At 33.2% G+C, this 27,911-nt stretch overlaps 1 protein-coding gene across 7 annotated transcripts; it reads right to left on the minus strand.

Annotated features, from left to right (window-relative positions):
* Positions 1–10,711: 10,711 nt before the first annotated feature.
* LOC111707392 (trichohyalin) lies at positions 10,712–27,538 on the minus strand. Of its 7 annotated transcripts, none has more exons than XR_002766430.1 (17): positions 27,234–27,538; positions 27,103–27,157; positions 25,882–25,935; positions 25,402–25,503; positions 24,398–24,481; positions 24,249–24,302; positions 24,144–24,190; positions 23,648–23,757; positions 21,106–21,166; positions 18,904–20,893; positions 17,609–17,845; positions 17,145–17,201; positions 16,172–16,245; positions 14,464–14,537; positions 11,845–11,945; positions 11,024–11,151; positions 10,712–10,876 (listed from the first exon to the last, which is right to left on the minus strand). XR_002766430.1 is itself a non-coding variant. In XM_023480499.1 (16 exons), the coding sequence occupies exons 1-16, from the start codon at positions 27,371–27,373 to the stop codon at positions 11,077–11,079; spliced, it is 3,315 nt and encodes a 1,104-aa protein (XP_023336267.1). In that variant the 5' UTR covers positions 27,374–27,538; the 3' UTR covers positions 10,712–11,076. The 7 variants fall into 7 exon arrangements, 1 of the variants encoding a protein (XP_023336267.1); XR_002766427.1 differs by having other exon boundaries at positions 10,712–10,883; XR_002766425.1 differs by having other exon boundaries at positions 11,010–11,151.
* Between the last annotated feature and the right edge of the window lie 373 nt (positions 27,539–27,911).

The following is a 27,911-nucleotide window of genomic DNA, read 5'->3' on the forward strand; positions in this document are numbered from 1 at the left end:
CACTCTTCATTGTCAAAATCATGATGCTAGTATTGATGAATATGCTACAGGAATATGAGAAGCTATAGATTATGCAGCAAAGTTGTGTCAACCAGGATCAGGAGGAGTGGCATGAAAATCAAAAGGGATCTCTGGTTGGAATGAATATGAAAAACCTTATCAGGCTAAAAGTGAGTTCTGGTTTGGTGTTCGTTAAGCAGCTGGGACCCCAAGAGAGGGAGAACTGTTTATTTTGATGCGAAATGCTCACATGAAAAGTAAATATTCTATAAGAAGATTAAAGAGAGCCAAAAGTCAAATACTTTAAGATAAATTTACTTGGAGGGGATGATATATTCAAAGAAATTAAAAAAGTCCGGGGACAAAGCACAAAAATTTCAAATTGTATAGATTGAGAAGTTGGGGCCCAGAATATTTCAGATCACTTTCAAGAAATCTATGTACTCTCAACATACATATTTCTACACGCCCTTTTCTCTGAGGGAGCCAATGATTGATCGAAAACCCGAAGATTTATGTCTGTTATTGTAATCAATAGAATATGTATGTTAAGAAGTTTAGTGCTGGCAAACCTGAAAAGAATCATGAGGACACAACTATTCTGTTCTGCTCAGGATTACTACTTTAGATGGGAGTCGGAAAGGATCTGAATAGGAATGAAACCTGCTGCTTTAACCAGGTTCACTAAACGAAATGGAATTCTGTTTGATGACGGCAGACTGTCTCCAGGATTTCAGTTCAAAACTCAAAATTTAGACAAGGTTGGATATTTGGACAAGCATGAGATAACCGGCCTGGTACCTGTAGTAATGAAGGACTCTCCTATCTTCTGTGCATATCTGATGTATGTTCACACCAAGACAAACATTCATGACACAAGATGACGAAAGTACAAAAAGGATTACGGAATTTGATAAGAAAAGTGATATCTGATTGTATAAAATGCATATTATTAGAGAAGAAAACATTGGAACTAAGGATGGCAAATTACCCTGAAGCTAGAACAATCCTTGCTCCATGCTTTCATTAATGTATGATGGATATCTGTTATAGATTCAAAGGACAAGGCGCTAGAACTGTCATCAAGGTGTAATATTCTGTTTACTATCCGGAGCAACTAATATAATGGCCCTCAAAGGGATTGAAACCCAAGATGTGTGTGCAGTATTGGAGAGGCATTCCAACAGATACAGAGTTACTAGGTTCATATCAATCAAATCAAATCAAATTACAATCAGTCTTTAATAAAAAAATTTTACTTGAAAAGTTTCACAAAAGTTAGATTTAGAAAGGTTGGAGTTCCTGGCAGAGAAAGGTGAGGGTTCCTTTAAGAAGTCTGGTGGCTAAAAAATAGCATTTAAAATAAAAGATATGATTCCTGGCTGAAAAGATCCACAGGCTGGTCAAGCAAGAAACAAAGCTATATTTGAGAATTAATTAAGTATTTGAGCAACTGAAACAATAAAGTTTATCACATCTAAAGTCTAAATATTTATCAAGCAAGAATTTTTTAACACTAAGTTTAAACCCAAGCTTGCTCTCAATTTGTTTAATATTAGGATCAAAATCATTCCATAACAAAGGAAGGCTGAAAAAAGGAAACTTAAAAAAAATCATCAGCATTTCTAATCATTAATATGTGTAGATAATGGAACTCAGTTGGAAGCACTTGACATAATACTTTTGCCATAAGTAACACTTGCCATAAGTCACACTTGCCATGAGTTACACTTGCCATAATGGTTACAATTGCCATAATTACACTGGCTATAATTACTTTTGTCATAATTTTCTAATTTTTAAAAAGATGTAAATCTGTCTTTTTTATTGCAAATGCGGAAAATTTTCTCATGAAAGTTTCCAACTTAAGTTTTCTCATTGTTTTAAAACAGAACAGTTGACACAAGTTCAGCTCCATATTTTCTCACAATGGAGGACCCTTTGGTAACCTTTGACACCACAAGTAAGGGTAAACCCATGGTTCGAGACAGCAAAAACTACACCTATGTAGCCAATACCTCGTTTACAGAAGTTAAATATGGGAAATGTTTGGTTATAATGTGCTCTGCTAGAATTCGAACCCGAATTTCTTCCTCAAACCTATGAGAGGATTGCTAACATTGTCCTACAGTATAATACTCTTCCCATAGAAGAGTACCAAAATCTGATAGCTCATGAACTGTCTCTGCATTAGATTTGTTATTTGTATTCAATTTGTAATTGTAAAAAAAATATAAATATATATGTTTGTTAATTCAAACCAAATTTAATTTTAGTTATGGCAAGAGTAATTATAGCAAGTGTAATTATGGCAAGTGTAACTTATGGCAAGTGTAACTTATGGCAAGTGTAACTTATGGCAAGTGTGACTTATGGCAAGTGTTACTTATGGCAAATGTATTATGGCAAATGTAATTATGGCAAAATATTTATGGCAAAAATATTATGGCAAATGAAACTGAGCCCTTCAGGTTCAGGATAAGGTGAGAATTAAAGTGATTGTATGCAATGCAAAAGCTCATTCTGAATGGGGACATGTTGAGATACAGATCCAGGTACTGTGGGAATCCCAGGAGAAAATAGGAGTTGATACCACTGTTCCAATGACATGTATGCAGTGGGACACTCTATTCTCTATGATATCCAATGTTATTAAAAACCTGCCTATTGCCAGGGGGTTATATCCAATGAAACTGCTTTGGAATATGAGATTATAACAGATTGAAATTGGGCTGGAATAACTATAGATCATTAGAAGAGTAAGATATTGATCTATAAATGAGTACTAATTTTACGAAGATTTTGGATTGGAATAGAGATGTGTACCAACACTGCTATTAAACATTTATACATTTGCTTCATTTGCATCCGAATAAATGGTTAAAATCAAGTCGGTTGCCAATCATAACTGATGTTGTGTTGCTTGTATTTAATGATTGTAATTAAGCCAAGGAGTCCATGATTTGGAGATTGGGACGCTTTCAAAAGTTGAAAAAACCAAGATATCCATAGATTACTCCATGAAAGTAAATGGGGTGAAGCAAACAGTAGTCAGGAGTGGTAGATACAAAGATAAAGATAGATTGTGCATAAGACGACATTTTTCATCTTGAAAGATATAAATGTACAGAGATGGTATAAAGATATTCCTATTATATAGATTAACTAGGTCGGTTGTGAACATTGAGTCATTGAGTACTTGTGGTGTACATTCAAGTTCTGTAGAGAGAAATTTAAGTTAGTTTAGTCCTTCTCATGTCCTTCTTTAGTTCTCGTCAATATGATATATTGCTCAGTGAAATATTGTTGTTCAAATAGTTCCATTCCCGGAGTTATTTTACACTCTATTATGAAATCCATTAAAACACCAAACCACCCCGCTTATCATTGGAGTACACTTTGACCCCTAGAAGTATGAGTTCGTGGACTGTATAATTCTTGGTGATTTTGCGTACATAAGCTATCTATGTTTATCTATTTATCTATGGGTAGATATGTCAGTATTGTGAATTTTGTAGGAGAAATTATGGTCTATACTTTAGATCATTTTAATGGTTGTGTTAAAACACCAGTCCTCGTAGAAGTAATTTCTCTAGGGACTGCACTTTACTGATGTCTAATGTTTGCTAGCTATGGTTCGAGAAACCTCTATTGCCACTATGTCGAAAAATTTGTGAAAAAACCTTTTATTTAAACTTAAAATACAAGTTAAAATAAAACCTCCTGTAATACATAGGCACATTTTGATGTACTGTGCATGGTCATTTCTGCGTGCCGATAGGCGTAGTTATAACGGGGAGTCGATTTAAATCGCAAAATCAAGTGGGGAATAAAAACTACTCGACATTTTCTTCAAAAGTTACTCGATAATTAATTCGAATACTCTTAAGGTAGTTCTCCTCAAGGTCAGTTTCCATAGCATCCCAAAAACTCAAAATTAGAATTTGCATTTTAATGCAATGAATACCACTTATGTATTTCAGTTTTGATAGCAAGATAAACAAGAAGAAGAAAACTTTGAACAGGAAAAATTAGAAGGGGATTTGATCTTTACACTATCTATTTTTTTCACCGATAGCGACTAAAGACAAATACACAGGATGGCAGACGTCCCATCCCCCCCTTCTATGTCCTACTCGAGATAAAAAGCTGGAAAATGTGTACAACGCNCCCCCCATCAAGAAAATTTTATTGAAAGTGTGTTATCAATGTTAGGAATGCAGGAGTTGACTCAGTAACATGACTGAGGCAACATTTGATAACACACAAGAAAGAATATAGATACAGGGCTCCAAAAAATAGTTCTGCCTCTGCAATTTGGCTAGCTGCAGAAAACATCCAAAAAAAAAATTTATTTTCATTTTCAAAATTAGCCAAAGTATGATTGAAGGATGGACAAGGAATGGACGATCAAGAAGAAAGAATGAAAAACAAGAAATATAGAAGTCTCAAAATGTTTCCATCTGATATCATATTGAAATTTTAAAATATTGTAAAATTTAATTAAAATAAATTATTTAAGTTAAAAAATTTCAGTTTTGATTTCCGCCAAAGTCTGTATCTACATCACCTTGATTTCCACCAAGCTTTTGAGCAAGAGGCAGTTAAAATAAATTTCACTAAAAGGGGTCATTTATTTCACGTACTGTGTTATTTGCGTATATGTGTTTAATAAACTCATAAAGAATAATGTTAACTATACTAAAATATTTAGGATTATTTGCTGTTCTGCATCTGTTCGAGCACATCTGCAATTTGCTTAAAATATCCCATATATATATATTGCAGCTGTGATAAGCCCCCCCCCCCCAAACCTAAATTTCTTCACATTTTAGTATATAAAACATTCTTACGTGAGATAATGATAAAAATAAGTTTACAGAGCTGAAAACTTTTGAATGGTGGATATCGGGATTAAGGCTTAATCCACTCTTTTTCTTAATCTGCAGATTAAATATTGCTCGTTCTCCACTCATTTTTGATCTCCAGATTAATTATCCGATCAGGATTAAGGATATCCCATTCAAAAGTTCCCATCTCAGCTTAATTTTTTTGTTCATTCTATATTATAAATGTGCTGACCGCTTTACAGTTTAAAAACTAATCAAAAATGCACCCTCCCCCTATTCATGAATAAAATGGCCAAAATTTGTAGAACACGACGTTCTACAGAAATGTTTATTGCAGAATTTGAAGGTAAAAAGTGCTAGAATCAAAAAAAGTTGACCACATTATTTGGATAGCTCTGGTTGTATTTAATTGAATAAAACTGTAAAAAGGGCTGGCCAAATTTTTGAAATTGGCCCGGTAGAGTACATGGTGTTTGTTGTTTCGAGATTTACAAGTAAATGTTGCGTATATCCATGTTTATTGAGACACCTTGTATGATGTATATGAGAAAATTGAGATAACACTTTGTTTTTGCTCCATCTGCAATAAGAACCATCCAACCAATTTTGCTAACAATTTGTCAACCCATAATTAAAAGACGTCCAATCTGTTACATACGCAATACATGCTGTTTTAGGAGTGATTTATTGTGTCAGGGTAGACCATATATATTGACCAAATGGACGTGAAAAATACATGTGAAACAAATATTACCATTAAACCATACCAAACTAGTCAGACTCAGAGCATCTTCTTTTTGAACAGTATAAAACAATAATAAAAAAGTTCACGGATTTACTATTATTTATCACGCATTTTTAAACTTTAAACAAATCAAAAACTTTTGGACACACATTTTTGTAATTTTAAGCATCCTTAAACCTTCCCTGGGGTCATTGGGTCCCCATAAAATTTGGGCCCGATCGGTTCAGCCATTTTGACGTTTTAGATACAAACAGACAAGCAAAGTATATATATAGCAGGCCCGTAGCCAGGATATTTCCTGGGGGCGCACCGCGGGCGAATTTTTTTCTTTTTCTTTTTAGACAATGCTTGGTTTGCTTTTACAGTGGTATGGTTGTTTTTATCACATTGTCAATGCACACTATAAAGACTAACCTTTTAACAAGTGTATTTGAGCTTTTAAGGGTTACTTTTTAGTGTCTGAAACTTTTCAGTTTACAATATATCTATATAATATAGTATAGAACTGCTTAACCAACAGAATCAAGTTATATTACCTTGACTTTGCAATATGATAATTAATAATTATATATTCACATTTCTTATTTATTTTAAAAAAAAAGCTTTTCAAGGGTCAAGGGCAAAAACTCTGAAAGCGTACAGGATATTATCATTTCATTTCCATAGGACTCAATGCATATAATTAATAAAACATACTGTTTTAATTAGGCTTAACCAACTATTCAATGAGCAACTATGAGTAAATTAAGACACACACACACACTTTTAATGAGTAACACAAATGTGTAACACACAAATAGATTATAATATGGTTTGGGAAGGGAATCAATTCTTACTCGGGCTATATAATTGATAACTAGATATTAGAAAATTCTTTATTACATGTAAAAACCAATAGCTATAAGGAAGCTGTGCATTAGGCTCGTTTACTGCATAGGAAATCTGGGAGGCTAGTGTCTGCTTGGAGGAGGCTTATGACGCCCAGGTGTTCCCTCACTCTCCTCCCTCGAAGGAGAAGGGAAAAAAATTGAGAGGTAAAATTCAATTAGGCCCCACGTGTAGGATAGGCACGTGCACCTAGGGCCCCCCACCTAGAACGCCCCTGGGAGACCCCCCCCCCCGGGAAAAGTGAGATATGAGTGTGCAGATAAACAATGCTTCAACTTTTGAAGTGCAGCTCATTTCAAATAAAATTAGACCTCTAACTGCAGGGAAGGCTTTAAAAAAGATCGACACGTACGTCGGAAAAATGTTGAAAAATACTTATTTTTACTTTGACAAATATCAACATGTGACACATGTAATTACATATATTATAATTTCAGATCTGTATCTTAATTACTAAAAAAATTATTAACTCGTTTGATTTTTTTATGCACCGACCAGCCGTTTGGCCGTCATCTATCCTACTTATAAAATCAACATTGTGCATAAGTTTATATATTAAAACGAAAAAAACACAGGGTATGGTGTAAAACAAGCTCCGTTTAATAAGAGAACTTTCATAGAATTAAGTATAAAAGTAGAACATCTCTGTTTTGATTTGATCAGACGCTTTGACATTTTTGAATACAAACTGACGAGTCAAATATATAGACTGGGCGTTGCGCCCCCTTTCCTATTCACAAAATTACCTTTTAACTGTAGCTCTGAGGAGGGGAGGAAGGCCAACCACAACAATTTCTCGTCCGAGCCACCTCGAAATCCTCGTCCTTTCAATATTATTTTTTATAAGTGTTTAATACTCCCAGATAAAACTATTTTTAAAGAATCGGGCCACGTTAGGGCATAAATGAAGTATAACATTTTTGTAAATTGAAAAAAAGAGTCTCAATTGAATTAAAGATTTCAAGTTCAAATAATTCCGAGTTTATAGAACTTCTATCTTTTTTGTTAACTTTAGTAAAACCATAGAATTTTTCCGGATGGTTCTATGTGGAAAATTATAGGCAGGGGTATGCCGAATATTTTGCTATTTATTTTACATTACGGGGGCAGAAGAGATTTAAGCTTAACCTAAATAAAGTTTGACATTCTCATGGGTTTGAAGATTTCAATAAGATGTAATCATTGCAATACTTTAGTCCATCCATATTTTATGCCCTTACGTGGCCAGAATTATAAACTATTGGAAACTTTTAACACAAAATAATCGAAGGACGAGGATTCCGAGGTGGCTCGTACGAGAAAATGAGGAGTATGTAGCTCGGACGAGAAATTGTTGGGGCTGGCCTTCCCCCTCATCTGAGAGTGGTCATTTAAAATCATTCTCATATTTTTTTCACTTTTTTTTCTGTTTAAATTGGTGAATTTTCAAAAATAATAAATGTCGCCATTTTTTGCGGGCGAAATATTTGCAACTTCGAGTACCAGCCATAAACCATCCCTGGGGTCATGCGAGTTGCCTCAAAACTGTTTGGCTTGATCGGTTCAGCCGTTTTAACGTTTATAGATACAAGCAAACAAATAAGCATACAAGCAAACAGACAGTGCAAGCAAAGTATATATATTTATATAGATAGAAGATATATGATCAAAACTACGATGTTTCCTCACAAAAAGAAATTATTAAAGGTTATTGCAATGTTTTTTGGATATAATTAAAATTATAAAAAAAATACTTGGAACATTTTTCAGATTACCTGACATGAAAGAATAAGTAGTTTTAACCACTAGAGCATTTCTTTTGATTACATTTTTCTTGCGACAAGGTTATATTTCATATTCAAATGTTAAAAAATTTAAATATGTTTTTTTTTTTAAATAATCGTTAGTAAGCCTTTAATTACATAAGTGTAATAAAAGCTTTTTTTCGTCGGTCCCTAGTAATAATGCCATTTGTATTGTTTGCAACAATGTTGGTATGAAAAAAATTTGAGCATGGAGAACTTCACCGAAATATAATCAATTTCATATTGGTATTTATAAAACAGATTGGAAAAAAGTTCAAAATGTCTGTCCCAGCTTCAGATTTGTGTCTATTCTTCATTCTTAAAGGGACCGTTCACTTATTTTTTATTTGCATGGTAAACTGAACAGCCGATTAATTGGTATTAATTTACTTTTCAAAGATAACTATGGCCGGAGAAAAAGCTGATTTATATTTCTGAATTCAAGCGCAAAGGTTCAGTACCATTGCCTTAAGCTTAGATGTTTTTCAGTAACAAGAAAATCTAAAATGGTAACATATTTTAATGACATTATGCGTTTTCCGTGTTCAAACGTGTATTTGTAGGGTGTCTCAAAAACATTACTTTTTATGTGGACAGGTTTATCCCTTTCTCCTAGGTTCCCTTAGGCCAAATATAGTAATAAAACTTAGGTACATGAAAAATCTGAAAACTTTGATTTTACGTGAATTTCGTGTAATTTTTCGACATTATTAACGGTGCACCTTATGTCCTCCTTTCTTAGTATTTTTTCTTGCTGAGTATTGTTTAAATTATAAAAGTGCGTTTTGTTCGGAATTGTTAAATTATTCCAAATTATGGATTTTTCAAAAGTTGGTTTATATTCTGAACGCGTCCAAAATTCCAATTCGTGATATATGCAAAAATGGAAAACGTTCAATTGTTTCGCAAATAGTGCGGGTTTTAATTGAAAATGAACGATCACACAGTTTTAGTTTTAGAGAAGAAGTAATAGTGTTATTTGTAGTTATTGTCGTGTTTAATAATGTTTCTTAAAGGGACAGTAAAGGAAAAATGAAAGGGGGTATAGGCTGAAAGCTAATCACTTTAGTTCTTGATCGCGCCCCATGAAAGTTTTATCTGATGTTCCTGTCTCGAGAAATTGATATAAAACTGTGTTATAATTATACAAAAATTCATATATGTAAAATTTTGAAAATCTGAAACTTAAATCACATGACCAGAAGTATCACCAATGGCAGAGCAGTATACTGGTCACGTGTCTCCGCCTGTATCACGTGACCACTTTACTGCACTGCCATTGGTGGAATTTCTTGTCAAGTAATACGGACGTAAAAATAATATTATGAATGAAATCTATTGAAAATAGAAACAACAAATATAAAAGTAAACCTAAATTACAATTAGCTTTCTCTGGGATATCATCTTTTTCAGATTGATTGCTGTTTTTCTGAGCATGGTCTGTTTAACCCTACTATTTCTATACGAAATTGTATATATATGCATTTTCGTACAAGTTTGAAACAGCTTTGTATCAACTCTCGAGTTAGGAACTTCAGATAGGCGTCTCAAGGGTCTCGATGAAAAGCTAAAGTGATTAGCTTTCAGCCTATACCCCCTTTCATTTTTCCTTTACTGTCCCTTTAAATAGTTTCTTTCATTGATATTTGCTCTCGGCACAGTAAAAGTTACTAAAACGTTGATCTTAATATTTGTGTACAAACCTGACACTCAGTGTCAGGCTTGAAACATATGCACGGTTTGGAACTTTTCCCCCCTGCATTATTTAAGAAACATACAATCTCTATGTTACTCCTAGATTAGTACTGGTAATATGGAAATAAGAAGGAAAAATTGGTTCCTTGATATAGATATAAAATGTTCGCCAAATGTTCCCCCCCCCCTTACACTGAACCTCCTGAACGCCCCTGATGCATAGTATTTTTTTTCTCTACTATAAATCTGTCAATCTCTGTAGTATTTATCTCTTCTCTTCATAATCCTAAATCCATCTCTTTGCTATTTACCCTTTCTACCATTCATATCTACTATCCATCTCTCTTCTATTCGTCTTTGATATCCATTATTCATCTCTGCACCCTATTTCATGCCATTTATTTTTAAGCCGACTCTCTCTCCACTCTTCATCTATCCTATTAATATTACTACTATCTATCTCTAAACTATCCATATTAATTATTTATCTCTACTATCCATATTTCTAAACTCTTTATTACTAATGCCATGCGTAATGCTGCCAAGCCACCACTCACAAAATCTCAAAATTTCTACCTGCCTTCTGTCTTTGTATATTTAAGCTATGTGAATCACAAAATCATCTAATCCTTAGTAGCAATGCAAGTATTGAAAGAAGACTAGTCATTACTGTTGAGAGACTAGTCCTTATTCCTAATTTACGCTTAAGTTGACTTTTTTGACCAGTAGTAAATGCTATCAAAACCAAATTAAAATGATAATCCAATTTATATTCATAACAGAACATCATTAAATTTTGAAATAAAACCAACATTGCCTTGCAGTCATCAGTATTTGCACATCAAGGATAATGGTAGAAAAACCAAGAATTTTAAAAATGAATCATTACGAATAGGCCAATTCATGAACACGAGCTAGGAACTTTTTAATGAACAAAATAAGTCAAACAATTTTTACCCGATCTGTTACAACCATTTTCTCATACTTGGCGAATATTCAAACGTGAGAAATCGGAAGAAGAGGAGAACATGTCCGACTTATTCTGTCCATTGGAAATGTACAGCTCTAGTAATAAAAATCTTAGTTTTAATGATAAGTGTTAGATACGAGAAATCTAATGGTTTTCAGATCCTCCCATGATCTTTCCCCAGAGATCCTCTCCATCATCTTCAGTTGGACTTTCTTCACCCTGTTAAGAAAATTTAGATCAAAGTTTTTATTCTAAAAAATTAATTTAAAATTCAGTTTGGAGTAGTTAATTTTTTTGAAAGAAATCATTCAAACGAGATAATTTAGAATCTAAAGAGCTTTTCAACTTTTAAATCTTTACAACAAACTAATTTATTGTTAATCTTTTTTAAAAGAAAATACAAAGTAATTCAAATATTTCTACCAAAAAGAAGAAGAATTGTGATCAGAATTTTTCATCAATAAAAATTGTTTGGTTGGATCAACCCAGGTCTATGAAATTCAAAACTGTATCCTGAATTTAGAAAAATGGACCGCGTGTTATAAACTGTTTGGAATAACTATTATTTTGGCTCGCAATGGTATAAATCAATTATTAGTGTATTTGTCTAAATGCAATGGCTATTTCAATTTCAATTTCAATTTCGATTTCAATTTCAATTTCATTTTTAATTTGATTGGAAAATTTTTTCTAGAAATAATCTTAATTTAAGCAAAAATAAAAATAAATTTTATTTTATTTCGTATTTTTGCTTTGCGCTTATTATATCTAGAAATAACCATTCCATCAAGACCAGTAAACAAACATTTAATAAAATTACCTAAAATACTTTTATTATTATTTGGTCGCGTGTTAAAAAGATTTTTGATAAAAATTTTCTTTGTATTAGTGTTATAAAAAGTATGTTTTTACCTCAGAATCGCTGACTTCTGGAGGTTGAAACTTTTCCTCAGTGAGCTCTTTCACACTCTTACCCAGAATATTGGCATATTCATCTACACTTCCGATACGTCCTAAAATTTGTTTATATTATCTAAAATGGTTATATCTTTTTACTGACAATTTGGTGTAACCAAACATAGAGCAACATACAGGGGGTGTATATTTTTCTGTTTGAATATGAACTTTCATTGGGTTTAGGCGAAAAAAAGAAAAAAGGAAAAGGGGATCGGAAGGGGAAAAGGACAAAGGGAAGGGGAAAAGGGAAGAGAAAAGGGGGAAGAGGAGAGCGAAAAGGAATCCTCAATTTATATTAAATGTAATGTGAACAATAAATATGCAACTTTTCTTTTCTTTTCTTTTCCTTTTTTAGAAGAATTTTTGGAGGTTTTTCTAAAAAACTAAATTTTGTATGTTTTTGTTATATTTAATAAAAATGTAAATAATTAATTACTGTAATTAATTAAAATTTTAAAAAAACGTACTGTGATCTATCATATAATATCATATTTTTTGTACTTGGCTGAAAGAAACAATGGATTTAAAAAATCCCTGGAAAGAGGCATGTTTTTTCGTGCAACTTACTCTTTATCTAATATATTTAAGTATATACTACCAGGCCCGAAGCTAGAAATTTGAAAAGAAGGGGGCAAAAAAGTTATAAATAGCATACAAAGAAAAGTGAGGGTCGCGCCGCAGGTGAACATTTTTTGACATGAAAAACTCAATAAAAGTCTAAATTAATGAATGATTAGATTTTTAACTTATCACACATTAGAGTTTATTAAAATAAATATGTTGTCTGTCTTCTTTGCCTAAGTGCTATCGAGAAGCTATTTGCATCAAAACAAAAACAAAATGGAGGTATAAAATGAATATAATGATACAGAAATTTTTTTTATCATGAATAGCCAATACTAGTTTTTAAAACTGAGAAAGTAAAAGATGTTAATGCATGTAAAGATCAAGAAAAGCTCAAGCATGAAATCTTCAGTTTTCTCGAAATTAAAATTCGAAAAAACTTCTCTTGCAAGCTTGAGGATGATTACAAACAGCTTCTTCTAAATCTAAATTTTATATATAATTTAAATTTGTTTCCATGTTACTTTTTGATGTACGATGGTTCATTTAAATCATTAATCTAAGAAAATACAAAAAAAAATTATTTAAACTCTATCATTTCACAAGACAGGATTAAAATAAAAATTCCCAAATCATTTATCTCAGAAAGCATTCAATTTTTCTTTAATTTGAGGGAAAAATAATCCTTTACAAATAATATTGGTAACAAATTTTTATGCCAAATTTTTCTCCTTTCTTCCTTCTTTCTTTCATTTTTAGTTTCCTTCTTTAAATTATTTCATTTTCTTCTTTTTTTTCTCTCAGAAAGTGTGCCCCCCCCCCTTCGGAGGTAAAAGGGGGGGGGGGGGGCATTTTTTTATGAACACAATCATTGCAGTATTTCAGCTCAAACATCTAATATCGAAAACGCCTCGTCTTGAGATTTTCAAAATGTGGTCTACTATTTTTGTATCTTCAAAATTGACGGAGATGTTTCAAAATTTAAACAAATTTCTTAGTATCTAATATTTTCGTCAATTTGGAGATACAAGAAAGCTACTTTATGAAAAGCTCGTCATGCGTACAGCCTCGTTTTTTACTTTCTTTGCCATGCATTATATATCAGAAACCAAAGACGACTTTCAAGTCGTTTCTCAATTCCCTTGTTTATTAGGACACCCCGTAGGAAAAAATGATTTCCTGTTTTTAGGAGATTAGCTCGCATTTACTTTAGTATTTCATCACTAGGCTTACAGGGCACTTCGCGCCCATAATCAATCATAAACATTTTCTCTTTGTATACAGTGTAAAATAATCAAAAAAAATTTCGCAGATATAAAAAAAATGTCGTGAACTTTTTTTAAATTTAATGACAATTAAATTTTGTTAGAGGCAAATGTTTGAAATTTTGATCATTCATGAACCTTCCATGGGGTCACGTGATGTCCCACATAAAATTTGGTCATCATCGGTTCAGCCGTTATGACGTTTATTGGATACAAACAAACTAACAAACACCCAAACAATCATACAAACAAACAGACACTCAGACAAACAAAGTATAGATAAAGATAGTTGTATAAGTTCATGGCCAGAATGGTCAGAAGAACTCTAATTCTAATATATTAAGTATATACTGACGATATTCTTCTTAATTTACTATGTGATGTACTTGTAATTTTCCAAGGCTGTTTTCATCCATTTTATAATTTTAATCCAGAAAGAATGAAAGAACTAAATATTAGTTTAGATTGTAAAGTAAAAATAAATGTTTGATATCTTTTTACGTTTTTGAATGTTTGACGGCCTGACCATAAAAAACAAAAAGGCAAAAATGACGGAGAAACAGTAAAAAGGCCGGGGCCCATTTAAGAAAATTATCATTTAACGCAAAGATGCTGTATTTTAGCTGGGTTTACTCTTAGTTTTCTAAAAATGGGAATTTTTTCAGGGGCACCCTATCCTCCATCCTCTGTCTTTCCATAGATTTTTGACCTGTCTCGTATTTTACGACAACAACTAAAATCCTACCTGGCAACGCCTCCACAGATGGAATATCTACAGGTTTGGATGATGTGGATTCTTGAATTGTCTCTTTTTCTTTCCTAAAATATTACATCCGCGGTTTAATAGCATTTCCAAGTTATCCTTTTCAACTTTTACACTTCAATGAAGACTAGAATAGATTGACTTTATGTCGACGGCCTAGATACCTTCATGTCGACAAAATAAATTAAAAAAACATCATGGTTTAACCTTTTAGGATAAAATTTTCCTGCCGGTTTTTCTTAATTAAGTTTCTATATTTTAACAATAACTTAATTTTGTCACTTTTGTCGCATTAAATGTCTCGTTATTATATCTCGTTAACTTATGATCTCTTTTTACGTTTGACAAGGAAACTGGACATAAATCCTAAAAACAATACAATATAACTAATGTAACCTAATATTTCTATGTATATATGAAACCAACGAGATGGTTTGCTTGTTAGAATGAAATGTGAGCTATTTATGTGTCAACATTTGTAACTCTTCAAAAATGCAAGACATCTCCTTAACACCTTGAATTAATTCAAATAAAACGCCTTAAAATTAGAATTGAATATTATTGATAATATGTTTCATACGACATGAAAAAAGTGACCAGTTTATATTTAACAATATTTAGCTTTAAAGATATTCAAAAATGATCATAATGTAATTAGCATATTTTTATGTCTTAATAGTTTGCTGGGTTGCAACACCCCTATTCTCAAGTATACACTTTTTTAATATTTTTATTCTCTAACTATTTCACCACTTATTCCTCTCAGCAATCCTTTTAAAACAAACTCCACCTTCTCCACATTTCTTTTACTTCATTTAACCTATCCATTTCTTCTACTCCACTTTAATTTGTTTTCATGCAATTTTTAACAGGATTACGCTCTTTGTGTCATCTTATGGCTTTACTTTGGAAGGAATCGTTAAGGTAACTTTTGTATTCCAATGTTTCTATTTGGCGTAAAAATATACGTTAACTTCAGCAAATCAAAATTAGAAAAAAAAATTCTTATGGCAAGAAAATATTCGAATACATTCAGGATACATGAATGATGCAGCATATATGCAACAAAATAGTACAGGTGAATCAGATCAAGAAAGTAATAAAAATATTCCGCAGACCATCCAGAATGAGAATTACAAATTGCTTTATCATCAATGTTCAGCGCTGCATATTACCCTTTCAGGGTGGGGGGCTGTGCAGATATTGCAACACAGAAAAAGGGTACAGAAAGAAGATTATTGTAAAAAAGATTACCTGCATTATAAACATGTATGAATTACTGGTCGCTTAAAAATTGTAATTTGAAAAGAATATACAAAAATAAAAATATCCAATTTGACTTTTACTGAAGCTAGAAAGGCAGTCATACGGCTTTACAGTCTTTGCGGCTCTACACTAGTCTTCATGAAATAAAGAAATATCTTTGCATTTGAATATCACGAGAGAAAAGGTACCAGAAACAAGTCAATCATAGCATGGCAGCAAATTGGACCAACTTTAAAATATAAACTTTATGGTAATCAAATCCTGTCCTCAATATTATTATTTTTATGTATATTTTTTGTCTGCAATATAAATATGATTGTTAATAATTATTAATTGCCAATATCCCCCTTACTATTTATAATAAATGCAAAAAATCAAACTTTCTTAGAGTGTTCTTACTTTAGAAAATATCAAAATTACTAACTTTTCTTCTCCGGCTGCCACGGTAACTTTCATCTTTAACTTCGCCTTACTCACCAGCTTGCTCGAAGTAAATACCTAGCAAATATGGGTAAACATTAATATTTATTTTATCCATATATTTGAAGGATAAAACTGAAAATTAGTTGGATCCGCTACATTTTAGCTCCATGGATCCGGATTCGAATCCGCAAAAAATTGCATATCTACGTATCTGTATTCAAGTCATTCAAGTGGCAAAATTTCCACCATAACATCGGCAAAAAATATAAAATAAAATTAAATTATTTGTTATGGTAGAAGTGATTTTATCAGTGAAATTCTCTCCAAAAAACAAGGATTTTCAATAATTCTTGAAACCACCAACACAATATTATTAAAAAGTTAAAATGTCAATAGCCCCCTGTGAATTTTGAGATAACTAAATGCATATTTAGCATATCATGCTGTTTTTCTACGAAGATTACTGATGTTTGGAATTAAAATATAGCAACCTAAGAAGGAGTGACAGCAATTATCAAAAATGTCATAACTAGGAATTTCCCAAATGCCTGGGTATCTGGGAACTTTCCTAAATCCCTATAGGTGTTTGAGGGGATATTTTTATAAGATTTTAGAAATTTCTCCAATGCCCGGGTATTTTGAAAATTTCTCAGATACCCATGCATTTAGGAAATTTCCCAGATACCCAGGCATTTGGGGAATTTCCCAGAAACCCTGGCATTTCGGAAATTTCCCAAATTCATTTAGGTATTTGAGGGTGGTATATTTTCAAGATTTTGGAAATTTCTCAAATGCCTGGGTATTTTGGAAATTTCTCAGATACCCAGGCATTTAGGAAAGTTCCCAGATACCCAGGCATTTGGGAAATTCCTATTTTTGACATTTTTGATAATTGCTGTCACTCCTTCCTAAAGATATTTTAACAAAAAAAAAATTATATGATAAATACAGATGTCCTGTTGTTTAGTTCTTACCTCCTTCATTTTAGCGTCATTCTTCCATCTGTCTTCCCAGGTTTGCTGCTCCAACTCCTTTACAAGGGTTCATATATAATTTTTGAATTTTTGTTGTACATTTTTGTGCCCTGAAAAGGTGTTTAACTACTGAACCAGGTCCCCTCCTGAAAAGGAGTATAACTACTGAAGCCTTCCTTCCCTTAGCTTTCTTTCTTTGCACTGTTCTCTCTTATTCTTTAATTTCTCCATTTTTTCCCACAAACCCCAAAAGAGCTCATATTTTTTTGTCCCCCCGCCCGGGGGAAACCACAGCTCCTTAAATAGCTTTCCTTAGCGATGAAATCGCACATGGTAAATAGTCATATGGAAGATTTTCTATCTCATAAGAAAAAAATTCAGTACATCCGGAACTTGACATTTATATAAACCAAACAGAAGCATAGCAAGTTGGGTTTGAAAATAATATAGCTATGATAAAATACCTGTTGCGCATCTACCTCCTCTTTACATGGGTTATTTGGATCTCCTCTCTTTCTACTCTTTATCAAAGCCACCTCGGCTATCTTCCTTTTCATAGCCTCCTCGCGAGCTTTAATCTGGACGGCTTGTTTACTCTCATCCCCCCGTTTTTCTTCCATTGCTTTCAGTGCAGCTTCATCCTCTTCTATTTCTTTCTGCCTTTTCAATCTGTCCTCCTTTAGCGGATCCTCAACCTTATCCTTGATGGAAAAAAATTTATACAGGTTTTTAAAATTATAAAGCTAAATCAATAATCATGACTATTTCTAAGAGAACACTTTCTTAATTGATTGTGGACATAAAGTTGTCTTTGACCTTAGAAATACTTTGCGGCATTCATTTCGAATCTTAATTTTAGCAATATTTTTAATGAAACAATCAACAAAAAATATCCCTAACCCTGGCACTGCAGTCTTGTTTGGAAAAACTTGTTAAATAAACTGCCATGTTGGGAACGCAGTTTAATTATCTTATTATTCAAAAACACTAAACCATCGACCCAGTGGCAAGTTTTGCACAAAGTGCTTGGTCAAATGCCTCCTTGACTTTAACACTCCTGTATGGTCTTCCTGGACTGAATCAGATAAAAAACCTTAGGACTAAATAGAAAAACGACAATGTAATAATGAACTAACATGGTTTCTGACTTAACTAACTTGCAACCTATTCAGGGAAATTAAAAAAGTTAAAACCTCCAATCTTAAGAGGATCAGCGTTTTAAGCTTGATATAATCCAAGTTACAAAATCATAAAATGTCAAGACAAGAGTCAAACCAGAAATTACAAGAATATTCATTAAATCGGCCATATTTTAATAAAAAGAATTGACAGTTAGACAAATTTAACCGAGAATGGTTAAAAAAGGCACAAAAAATGGCGGTAAAACCAGTAAAATGGCTGGTTCATTTAGGAAAATTAGTTTTAAATGCTAAAATATCATGTTTGAGCTAGTTTTACCCAATTTCTTCCTAAAACTGAAACTCCCACTACACCCCCTCAGGGGTCCTTCAAGTAATTCAAGAAATTTAACTAAAATAATAAAGGGTTTATATTTTTCTGAAAACCATACAAATTCTATAAAAGTCATCATTTCCCATCACATGATTTAATCCAGAAAAAAATTAAAAATTAATTAATTCAAATTAGAACTTAATAAAAAAGGGAAGTTCTTTAATTTCAATCAACTTCCCTAAAAAACCGAAAAATAAAGGGGAGTGGAGATGGCATGTTTACCAACTCAACCAGCCCCTTTGTTTACCTTATCTTCTCCTTCAATTGCCTCTTTGTATGATGTATAAAAAGGATTGTTTTCATCTTCTGACTGAGCCTTCTCGGCTTCCTCTTCTTCTGTTGCATCTTCTTCATCTGGTTGACTTCGCAGGACAGATGATGCTTGAAATGCTTGCATTCTCCGTAATCTTTCAGCTCTGATCTTTTCCTGTTTAGTTTTTTCCTTCGACTCAACTTTTTCTCGTTTATCTCTCAGCTCAATATCTTCCAATGTCTCGGGACCTTCATCAGCATCCTGGGCTAACTCTTTATCCCAAACATCTTTCCGCATCACCAACTTATAGTCCTCCGGGTGCTCAGTAGCCGTAAAACTCTTAGCATAGCTCTTTAAGGCTACCTTGGCCAGCCTTTCTTCTTTATCCTTTTCGTCCTCCGAGGATGAAAGCTCCAACTCAATTTCACCCTCGCTGCCACTCGATATCAGCTGTTCATTATCACTGTCATCCTTAATATAGACAGTTTCCTTTATCTTCCTCTTCTTCCTTTCACTCAGATATTTTTTTTTCTCAATTCGAGTCATCTTGTTCCATTCTTCCCTTGTCACCTTTTTAAAATTGTCCCTTTTTTTACTTGGTTCTCCCTTCTCCTCCTCCATTTCTTGACTTTTCCCATCTGAGATGATCTCTTGTTTTTCCTCATTCTGAATCTGATCAGTTTCCTCATCCGAGTGTGAATAGTATCCATCATGTTTCTCAAATACTCTTCGTGGTGCTTTAACAAAGTTAGGCTTATGATCTTTAATCTGTTCTTCCATGTCAGGAGCCTCAAAATCGTATTTTTTAAGAGACCAGGAATTATCCTCTCCATCTCCTCTGCCTCTACCTTTACCTCCACGGCCTCTAGCCCGGGCCCTTCCTCGACCGGACACTTCTGCGGCAGCTTCAAGAGCTGGGCTATCATCAGAGACCATTTTGTTACTAATCTTATTTCTCAAGTTCTTCATCTTTTGAAGAAGAGCCTTATGATCATCCTCACGGTCAATTTCATCTTCGACATCACTATCTACCTCCTCAACTTCACCGTCTTCGACATCACTACCACCCTCAACCTTCTTTTTTGGTCGTATTTTTCCTAGTTTGATCTCGTCGTCTTTCCTTTTTTTGTCTGAAACATTCTCTCTTTGATATGGTTTTCTTACTGTTGATTGATCTTCTTTCCTCTCCTCAATTTCATCATTTTCACTTATTCCAGCGGTTTCGCCATCTTTTTTTCTGTATCTTCGCAACTTGCCTTCTTCATCCTTATCTTCAACTTCCCCTTCATCCTCACGCTCTATGCGTTTTCTAGACATTTTGGTTTTATGGTGGTTTTCGAGCTCTTCCTTCTCCTTCTCCTCTGCTTCTTTCATTTGCCTAATTTTCGAAAACAGTTTTTCTTTATCTCTATTCTTCTTCATTTCCTCTTTCCTTTTGTGATCTTCAATCATTTTTTCACGCTCTTTCTCAAGAATTTTTCTTCGTTCTTCCTGTTCCTTTTCGATGAGAGCCTTTCTTCTTTTAGTAACCTCCTCGGTCAATATTTCCTTCTCCAACCTTTCCTTATCGAGCTGCTCTTTTCTCATCTGCTCCTCGTACATAAATAGGGCTTCCTGCTCCTTCCTAGACTTAATCTCATCCTGAATCAGCTTTTTGTTTTCAGAGAGCATTAACATCTCTCTTGCTTTGTTCATTGCCTTGTTCTCACTGTTGAACACTCGATCGTCAGAGGGCTTTACAGTTTCAACCTTTTCTTTCTTCTCGTCATTTTCCTCATTCTTCTCTATTTTATTCTTTTCTTCTCCATCACTATCATCATCTCTCTTCCTAACATTTCTTTTTTCTACCAATGTTGGAAGTTTCTCCATCTTTTCTTCTTTTCCTTGTTCCTTTTTCTTTGCCTCGTCCAGAGCTTCTTCAATAGCCAGAGTTTCCGCTTCTCCCTCCTCTTTTCCGGCTTTCATCAACAATGCTTTAATAGCCCTTAACCGTAAATAATAAAAAAGGGTGTCAACGCATTTTTTTAAAGTGGACTAAGGGAGACACTTTTGAATTAGATAACCGGCTAAGCCTAAGATTCTTAAGCTTAGCAAGTATCGCAGGGGAAGAACTGATGTTCGAAACCATTCCCAGGCTTAGCCAGATATCCAACACAGAAGTTTCGCCCTCTAATTATTTCCGTAATCTTTTCATACCGTGCTCTCATTTCCAACTCTAACAGCTCCATCAGAGTTCTTCCCTGCTCAGTATCCTCTTCTAAGACAAACATTAGGATTTAAATAATAAAAACCATAAACAAAATGGATTGTCAAAAATCCCAAAATTATTTAATAGAGCTTGTTTCCAAAAAAATACTTATATAAATAAAAATTAAACCAGTGCAGTGCTTGAGATATTTTGAAGTGATTATTTTTTGTTACAATTCCTTCTTAAGCTTTATTTGTCATATTCACTACCAGAAAATAAAAATCGAATGGAAAGTGTTCTATTTTAACGATTTGAAGGGTAAAAACCAATAACTTCAAAAAGAAAGGTTGGTTGCGGGGATGAATTTGATATCTAGCATGCACATGAGTATGAAGGCTTTTGACTAGTATGTCTTTCTCATTTCACTGTGGCATATATTAAAAAAAAATTTAACAAACTCAAAAACGGGGCTTCATTTTAGAGAGCTCAACACTCCTGTAATGCGGAAAGAGACGTTCGATTCCATAAAAGACTACGGAATCCAACCAAAAAAATGGCAAATGTTTGGCTTAAAGAGAACTTTCTGGCTATTCTCAAAGCAAAGTTGCCTAGAGAAAGTGTTCAAAATATATTCAAAAACGTTAGAAACCCTGGATAAAAAATTAGTTTTGTCGGCATTTATCCCCTATGTCAACTTTAGTTTGATGTAGATAAAAATGGGAGTATAATTGATAAAGAACACTAATGAGTGATATGAATTTAAAAAATCTTATTCAAAACTATAGCTTAATACATTTTTAAACTTTTTATTTATCGTTTTTAGCTAAATGAATGAAAATTTACGTTGTATTTTTCGTTTACCCCCTTTACATTCATATTATATATACAGGGGCGCACTGGAGGTTTAGCCTAAAGGGGGGTGAACTATTTGCGCGCTTAAACGCGCTGATTTATTTGGTTCACCCCCTATCGGTCGTTGTTCACCGCACTAAGAACCTTCAAATACTATCCTCAACCAAATCACGGTTGGGGGGTGTTTTTCACCCCCCCCCCCGGTGTAGTTTTTTTCTAAATAACTTAAAAACGGCTGACAATAGAACGCTAAACCTTCTTCACTTTTTAAACTTCAGGGTGGCCAAAACTTTTTTGAACCCATCCGTACAAAAATCCGTACATTTTCAGAAGAAATCCGTACAATCCGTACAATTTTCGAAAAACAATCCGTACAATCCGTACAATTTTTTAAAAAAAAATCAATCCGTACAATCCGTACAATCCGTACATTTTGGCCACCCTGAAACTTTATAGTTGTGAACAAATTTTGCCAAAATTTTTTTTATGCAGAGTAGGGTGGAGGACAGTCAAACGGCGGGTCGGCGTTTCAAAAAAATCAGAAATGGTTAATATTTTTTTATCAATTAAGGTACAGGGCTAATATTTATATATTTGAAAAGGATGTATAATAACATGCGTCACATGTTAATATTTGTTAAAAGTAAAAATTATTTATTTTTTAACGTTTTTTGGACGAACTTTTTGAACTTTTTTAAAATCCTCCTTTGCACCCTAACCATTAAAGATAGAGGTATATTTTTTTACTAGGGACTGTATCACACTACCTTATCTCATCTCTAATGGCAAATGCCAAAATCATATGGGGAGACAAAAAGCCCAACCGGGATATGGTTAAAAGTAAAAAAAATCTTACAAGAAAGTGTTCCCAACAGGAGTGCACCCCCTTTTCAAAAACATTGCTCACCCTTTAAATAATCTGTTCCCACTGGGCCAGCTCCCCCAAATTTCAAACCCTGCTCCCCTTTTTCCCAACCCTGTGAACTTTATTTAATTAAATAATACTCTCCCTTACTCTGGGTCAAACATCTTAAACTCAGATATGGATTTTAAATAGAACTCCTATAATAAGATTAAGTTCTAATGAAAGAATTTGAGAAATTATCATAAAATGGAGAAATTGTCAATTGATAAGACAAGAATATAAATGTAAGTTTAATATATTAGGCCTCTAGGGGGGAAGGGGCATGTCAAGGGGGTTCACAAGGTTGTCAGCCCCCCCCCCCCCCCCCACCCCAAGCACACCTCTGCAAACATGCATTCTAAGAGTGATCGATTTTGGACTTTTTCGGAAATCAGCCATAACCGCCCACCAGAGGTTCATAGTAAACATATTGAATAGGCTGTAAACCAAATTTGAATTTTCCGATAGTCCACAGAACTAAATTAAAAATTCAGCAAAAGTTTTTTAACAGATTCGGAAGCAATTAAAAAATATTAAAAACAATTAACAAAATATAATTTTTTTAAATATTAAAATTGAAAAGATTAAGATTAAATAACAATCCGAAAACAACTTTTTACATATTATTTTTCTTTGTTTGAAGTTTTGAATTTTAATAAGTTTTCGTGCTCTGGTGAGCGGTTGGTTGATTTTAAAAAAAGTTCAAATTCGATCACCCCTAATAATACTTAGCACACACACCCATTAATGCAAAAATTATAGATTTTCAAGAGAGTTAAAAAAAACATTCTTACCTTTTTCATTTTCCTCTTTCTTGCTCCTTCCATGCTCTGTGGTTTTACTAGTGGATAAAATAACCTTCTTAACTGGCAACTGATCTTCATTCTTTTTGCCGAATGCAATCCTGTTTATTAAAAATTTTAGTGGGCGAAGGATTACAGTAAAATACAATCCAGAAAGGTATTTACAGTAATTTAAACTATTAACAACCTTTATGTGCAGGGCGGGGTTGCATTTTTGTTATTTTTACTTTCTAGTCGCCATAAAGCCATACAATAAAAGAAAAATCAGAACAGAAGATTCTCGAAATTTCCCGTTTGTGTGTGTGTGGGGGGGGGGGGGATAAGACTGACATAACTCAAATTGACAGTAATAATACACGGTCAGAATAATTACTTTCTATCTATAATTTTCAGGGACTTTCAGGATTTCTGTGTATATATACAATAACATAGCTTTGGAGTTTTATAATGCCAACAACTGGAAAATGGAGAGCAAATAAAAACTTACTTGTGAGATCTCTTCATCGGGCCTTTTAATTCGTTCTTCATGATACTCTAAAATATTTTAGAACGCATTATTATTTATGCATAATGTTTAAATTGGAAACCCTACCTGGAAAGCATCCTCACCAGAATCGGAGTCTCCAGGTTTTGAACCATTTTCACCCTGAAGAAAATAACGTAAAAAAAGTCTCTAGGGAACGTTAAACACTAAAACATTACTGTGGAATCTATTTTGATCAAAAGCAATCAATTACCAACCTCGGAGTCTGAATCTGATCCAGAACTTTCCAACATCTCCTGGCCCGCTAAAACATGCTGCAATCTTCGTTTACTCATTCCGATCTTATCAAAAATCAGTTTAATAGCAGCATTAATAGCAGCAGTTTCGTATATCCGATTATCAAAAGACGAGAAAATAAAAGTTATTTAACTTATTCAGAAGAAAACAAATATTTCTAGTATCAATGAATCGAGTTTGAATTTGGTAAGAATTTGTTGTCGACATTTTATAAAAATTTCCAAATTAAAATATGTAGCTAAAGATTTGATAAACTTTTCCTTTACAAGATGAAGATAGAAATAGAAATCAAAAATCAACATTAGTTTCATTATAACCTGACCCATATCAAAAACTTTTGCCTAATATCTTGGCTAACAAAAAAAGTACCGACACCAACACGATCAGGGGATTTCCATGCGATCTTTAAGAAACAAAACATCATTTGAAGTGAATTTCCATTAAACTTTTGAGCATTTTTTCTACAGGGTGTCCCACATCATATTGGATCGTGTTTAATGTTTGTAGCTTCAAATTACGATTTCCGGGACTAATCAGAAAATCTTAAAAGAACGGATCATTTAAAAAATTGTATGGTGCTAATATAAAAATTTGCAATCTGATATATTAACAATGAGGAGGATATCGTTTGTTCTTCATTTTAAGTCATGTTAAATTCTAACAATTTCTTACATTGCCTCTACAACATATATCCGCAAGTTTCTATTGCAGAGAAACCACATCATAAACTAATCAATTTCCAGCTATAAAAATAAGGATATCTTTCATCTTTGATCTTTGATTAGACTAAGACTTAAAAGGATTCAATTGAGAATCGGACATGCCACTCTATAAACAGAGGGTTACTTGAAATTACGTCTCCAGTCCCTTTACAATTAAAAATCAGTTATATCTACAATTTTACATATGCTCGTCAATTAATTGTAAAAAAGCATATGCTCTATCCAAAGTAAATAAAAAGTACCAACTGATCTAGACAGATAGTCTTTATATCATCTTCATCAAGATCCACAAGGGCAGGAGGGAGCATAGATCTTAGTTTAGAACCATTAATGGTTTTGAACACCTTAACATACATTAATAGATAAAAATGTTAGATGTTGGGAGGTTTATTTCAGGGCTAACACTACAGTGGTATATATTTGGAGAATGTAGAACTAGGGGGCAGGGAACGGAAGCGGGCGGGTGGGAACTATTCTACGAAATATATGGTCTACCTACAAAAACTATTTTTGCAGATTTGGAAAACAACAAAAAAGACAATTACGTTTACTGGCTTTCCCCCCCCTCTTTTTCATACTTTAACCCCAAAAAATTTGGCGCCATAATTTCTAACCTAATAGTAACATTTTTTTAACATAATACAGAAATCGGGATGATCTCGTTTCTATTTAAATAAAGAGGATTTTAAGTTCTTATGTTTTCAAAGAATTAAGAATCTCACCTGGTTTATCATTTCATCCCTGTCATTGATGTAGTGGGATATAGGAAAAATCTCCTGCAATATAAATTTGTAAGAAAACACAATCTCAATGATCAATGATCAAAAATATGGAAAAATGTAGCAACTGAACTGCCAACAATAGTTAAGTTGGCATCAAAACATCTAAATGCCGTCCATTTGTCCGTATTTGTTAATGACATTTCAAATACTATTTCACTAAAGGCTAAAAAAATTAGTTTTTTAAAACTCTGATTAGTATCTGAAAAAAAGGATTTTTAAGTATTCTTAATTTATTTTTAATTCCTCTGATGCAAAATAAGAGGAAGGGCCTGCTATAGATACTCAGACATCAATCCTTGCGATTTCTCTTCATGGGGTTAATCCCAAGAGTTCACCCTCAAACCAAGTAAAAATTGGACCAGCTAGAACAAACCATCAGAAGAAAGGTGGCAGCCTTGAAGCCAATAATGGCGGCAGGCGCAGCGATATAGAGTAATTAACATTTTCTTTCGTAAAAAAACATAATGTGAGCTATGTTGCTAAAACTGTCAGATTTAATATTTGTATTAATGTTTTAAAGGTTAAATGTTCATTTTGTTCATTGGAGAGAAAAAAATGTTTGCATCTGAGGAATTCCAAAACTTTAAACTTGAATAAAATAGGCTTTAAGTTGCTCTAGTTTACACCTTTTGATCAGAAGTTTTTAGTAGACATAAAAAATGTCCAAACTCGTCAATATTGGTCCAATATTGAGGCTTTAGCCACCACTACGGTTTTTTTGTGACATCCTGTATATCGTATATAAAAGTAGTAATCTCTGTTTGTCTCAAAAGTCTGGTTGTGGTGTCACAGTCTACTTGAACAACAATTATGTTAAACGAATTATCCCAATGCTTCTGTTACTGGATATTGTAACTTAAGAGCTATCATCAAAACCAGAAAACACGCTATTTTGAGAAAAGTTGATTAATTGATTGAAATTCAGGTTTATTTGGTCTTTCATTCATTCTCGCTTTAAAAGTGTACTTGATAATAAAAACTCAAAAACACACCGAAATATATATATTTACATACATTTACTGGTTGAGCCTCTGATTTCAGGGTTAGGTTTGAATGGATTCAATTGAATCCTGAATGTTGAATATTGTTTATAAACATGTTTAACTGAACTAAACAAGTTGAACAGCTGACGTGCGATTGAATTGACAACATTTCTCTCACCTTGTCTAAATCCATATCGCTTCCATCGCTGTCACTTGAACTAGAACTTTCTGACCTAAAATATTTACAAATTCTGAGTCAGACAGACAATAGTATAAACATAGACAACAAAATATCTAGTTTTAAATTACTTGTATTTAGCTCGCTTCTTTTCTTTCTCTCTTTCCACATCCTTTGCTTTTTTCCTTCTCTTTTCTTTTTTCTTTAACTCCTTTAAGAACTTCTTGTCAACTTTAGCCTTCTTCTCAGATTTTGAAGATGATGCCGGCATTTTATCTTTACCTTTACACCTTCAAAAATATTTCAATTATCTGAAATATAATTTTGAATTATTAGATGCGTTAAGGATAAATAGTGAACGACGAGATGTTTGAGTTCAACATTGTCAATTAATACTGAACTAAAAAATGCACGGATATTATAACAATTCAACTACCTATAACAAAATTAATTTTTATCTAACGTTCAAACATTTTAAAATCCCCAATTCATTTATGTTATCAATTCAAACTTTAAGAAACAAAATTTTTTTGGGATATTGATATGAACAAACTTGGAGTTTTGAAAACCCTTTTAAGTATTTGCGAAGACCGAAAAAAATTGTTGTGGTTAGTAAATATTTTGGAGGATTTTTAAATTTGGAAAATTATAAATTTCTAGAGCCTCGAGGAAAGGTGGAAGAACTCATGAAAAAATATGTAGACCTTTTCAGTAAAATGGGTAATAAATCAAGGCTTCATGTATGAAAAAGTTACTGCGACAACTAAAATTGAGTCAATACAGTATGCCTGAGTAAAAACAGTGTTCAG

This window comes from Eurytemora carolleeae, unplaced genomic scaffold (assembly GCF_000591075.1).
Source record: "Eurytemora carolleeae unplaced genomic scaffold, Eaff_2.0 scaffold39, whole genome shotgun sequence".
Classification (NCBI taxonomy): domain Eukaryota; kingdom Metazoa; phylum Arthropoda; class Copepoda; order Calanoida; family Temoridae; genus Eurytemora; species Eurytemora carolleeae.

Bases quoted from the DNA above. Each gene is read 5' to 3' on its own strand.
- LOC111707392 (XM_023480499.1), bottom strand. From the start codon at position 27,373: ATGCCGGCATCATCTTCAAAATCTGAGAAGAAGGCTAAAGTTGACAAG. The intron at 24,191-24,248 runs GTAGGGTTTCCA...AAAATATTTTAG, and splicing joins CTGGTGAGGATGCTTTCCAG to AGTATCATGAAGAACGAATT. The intron at 11,946-14,463 runs GTAGGATTTTAG...AACAAATTTTAG, and splicing joins ATCTGTGGAGGCGTTGCCAG to GACGTATCGGAAGTGTAGAT.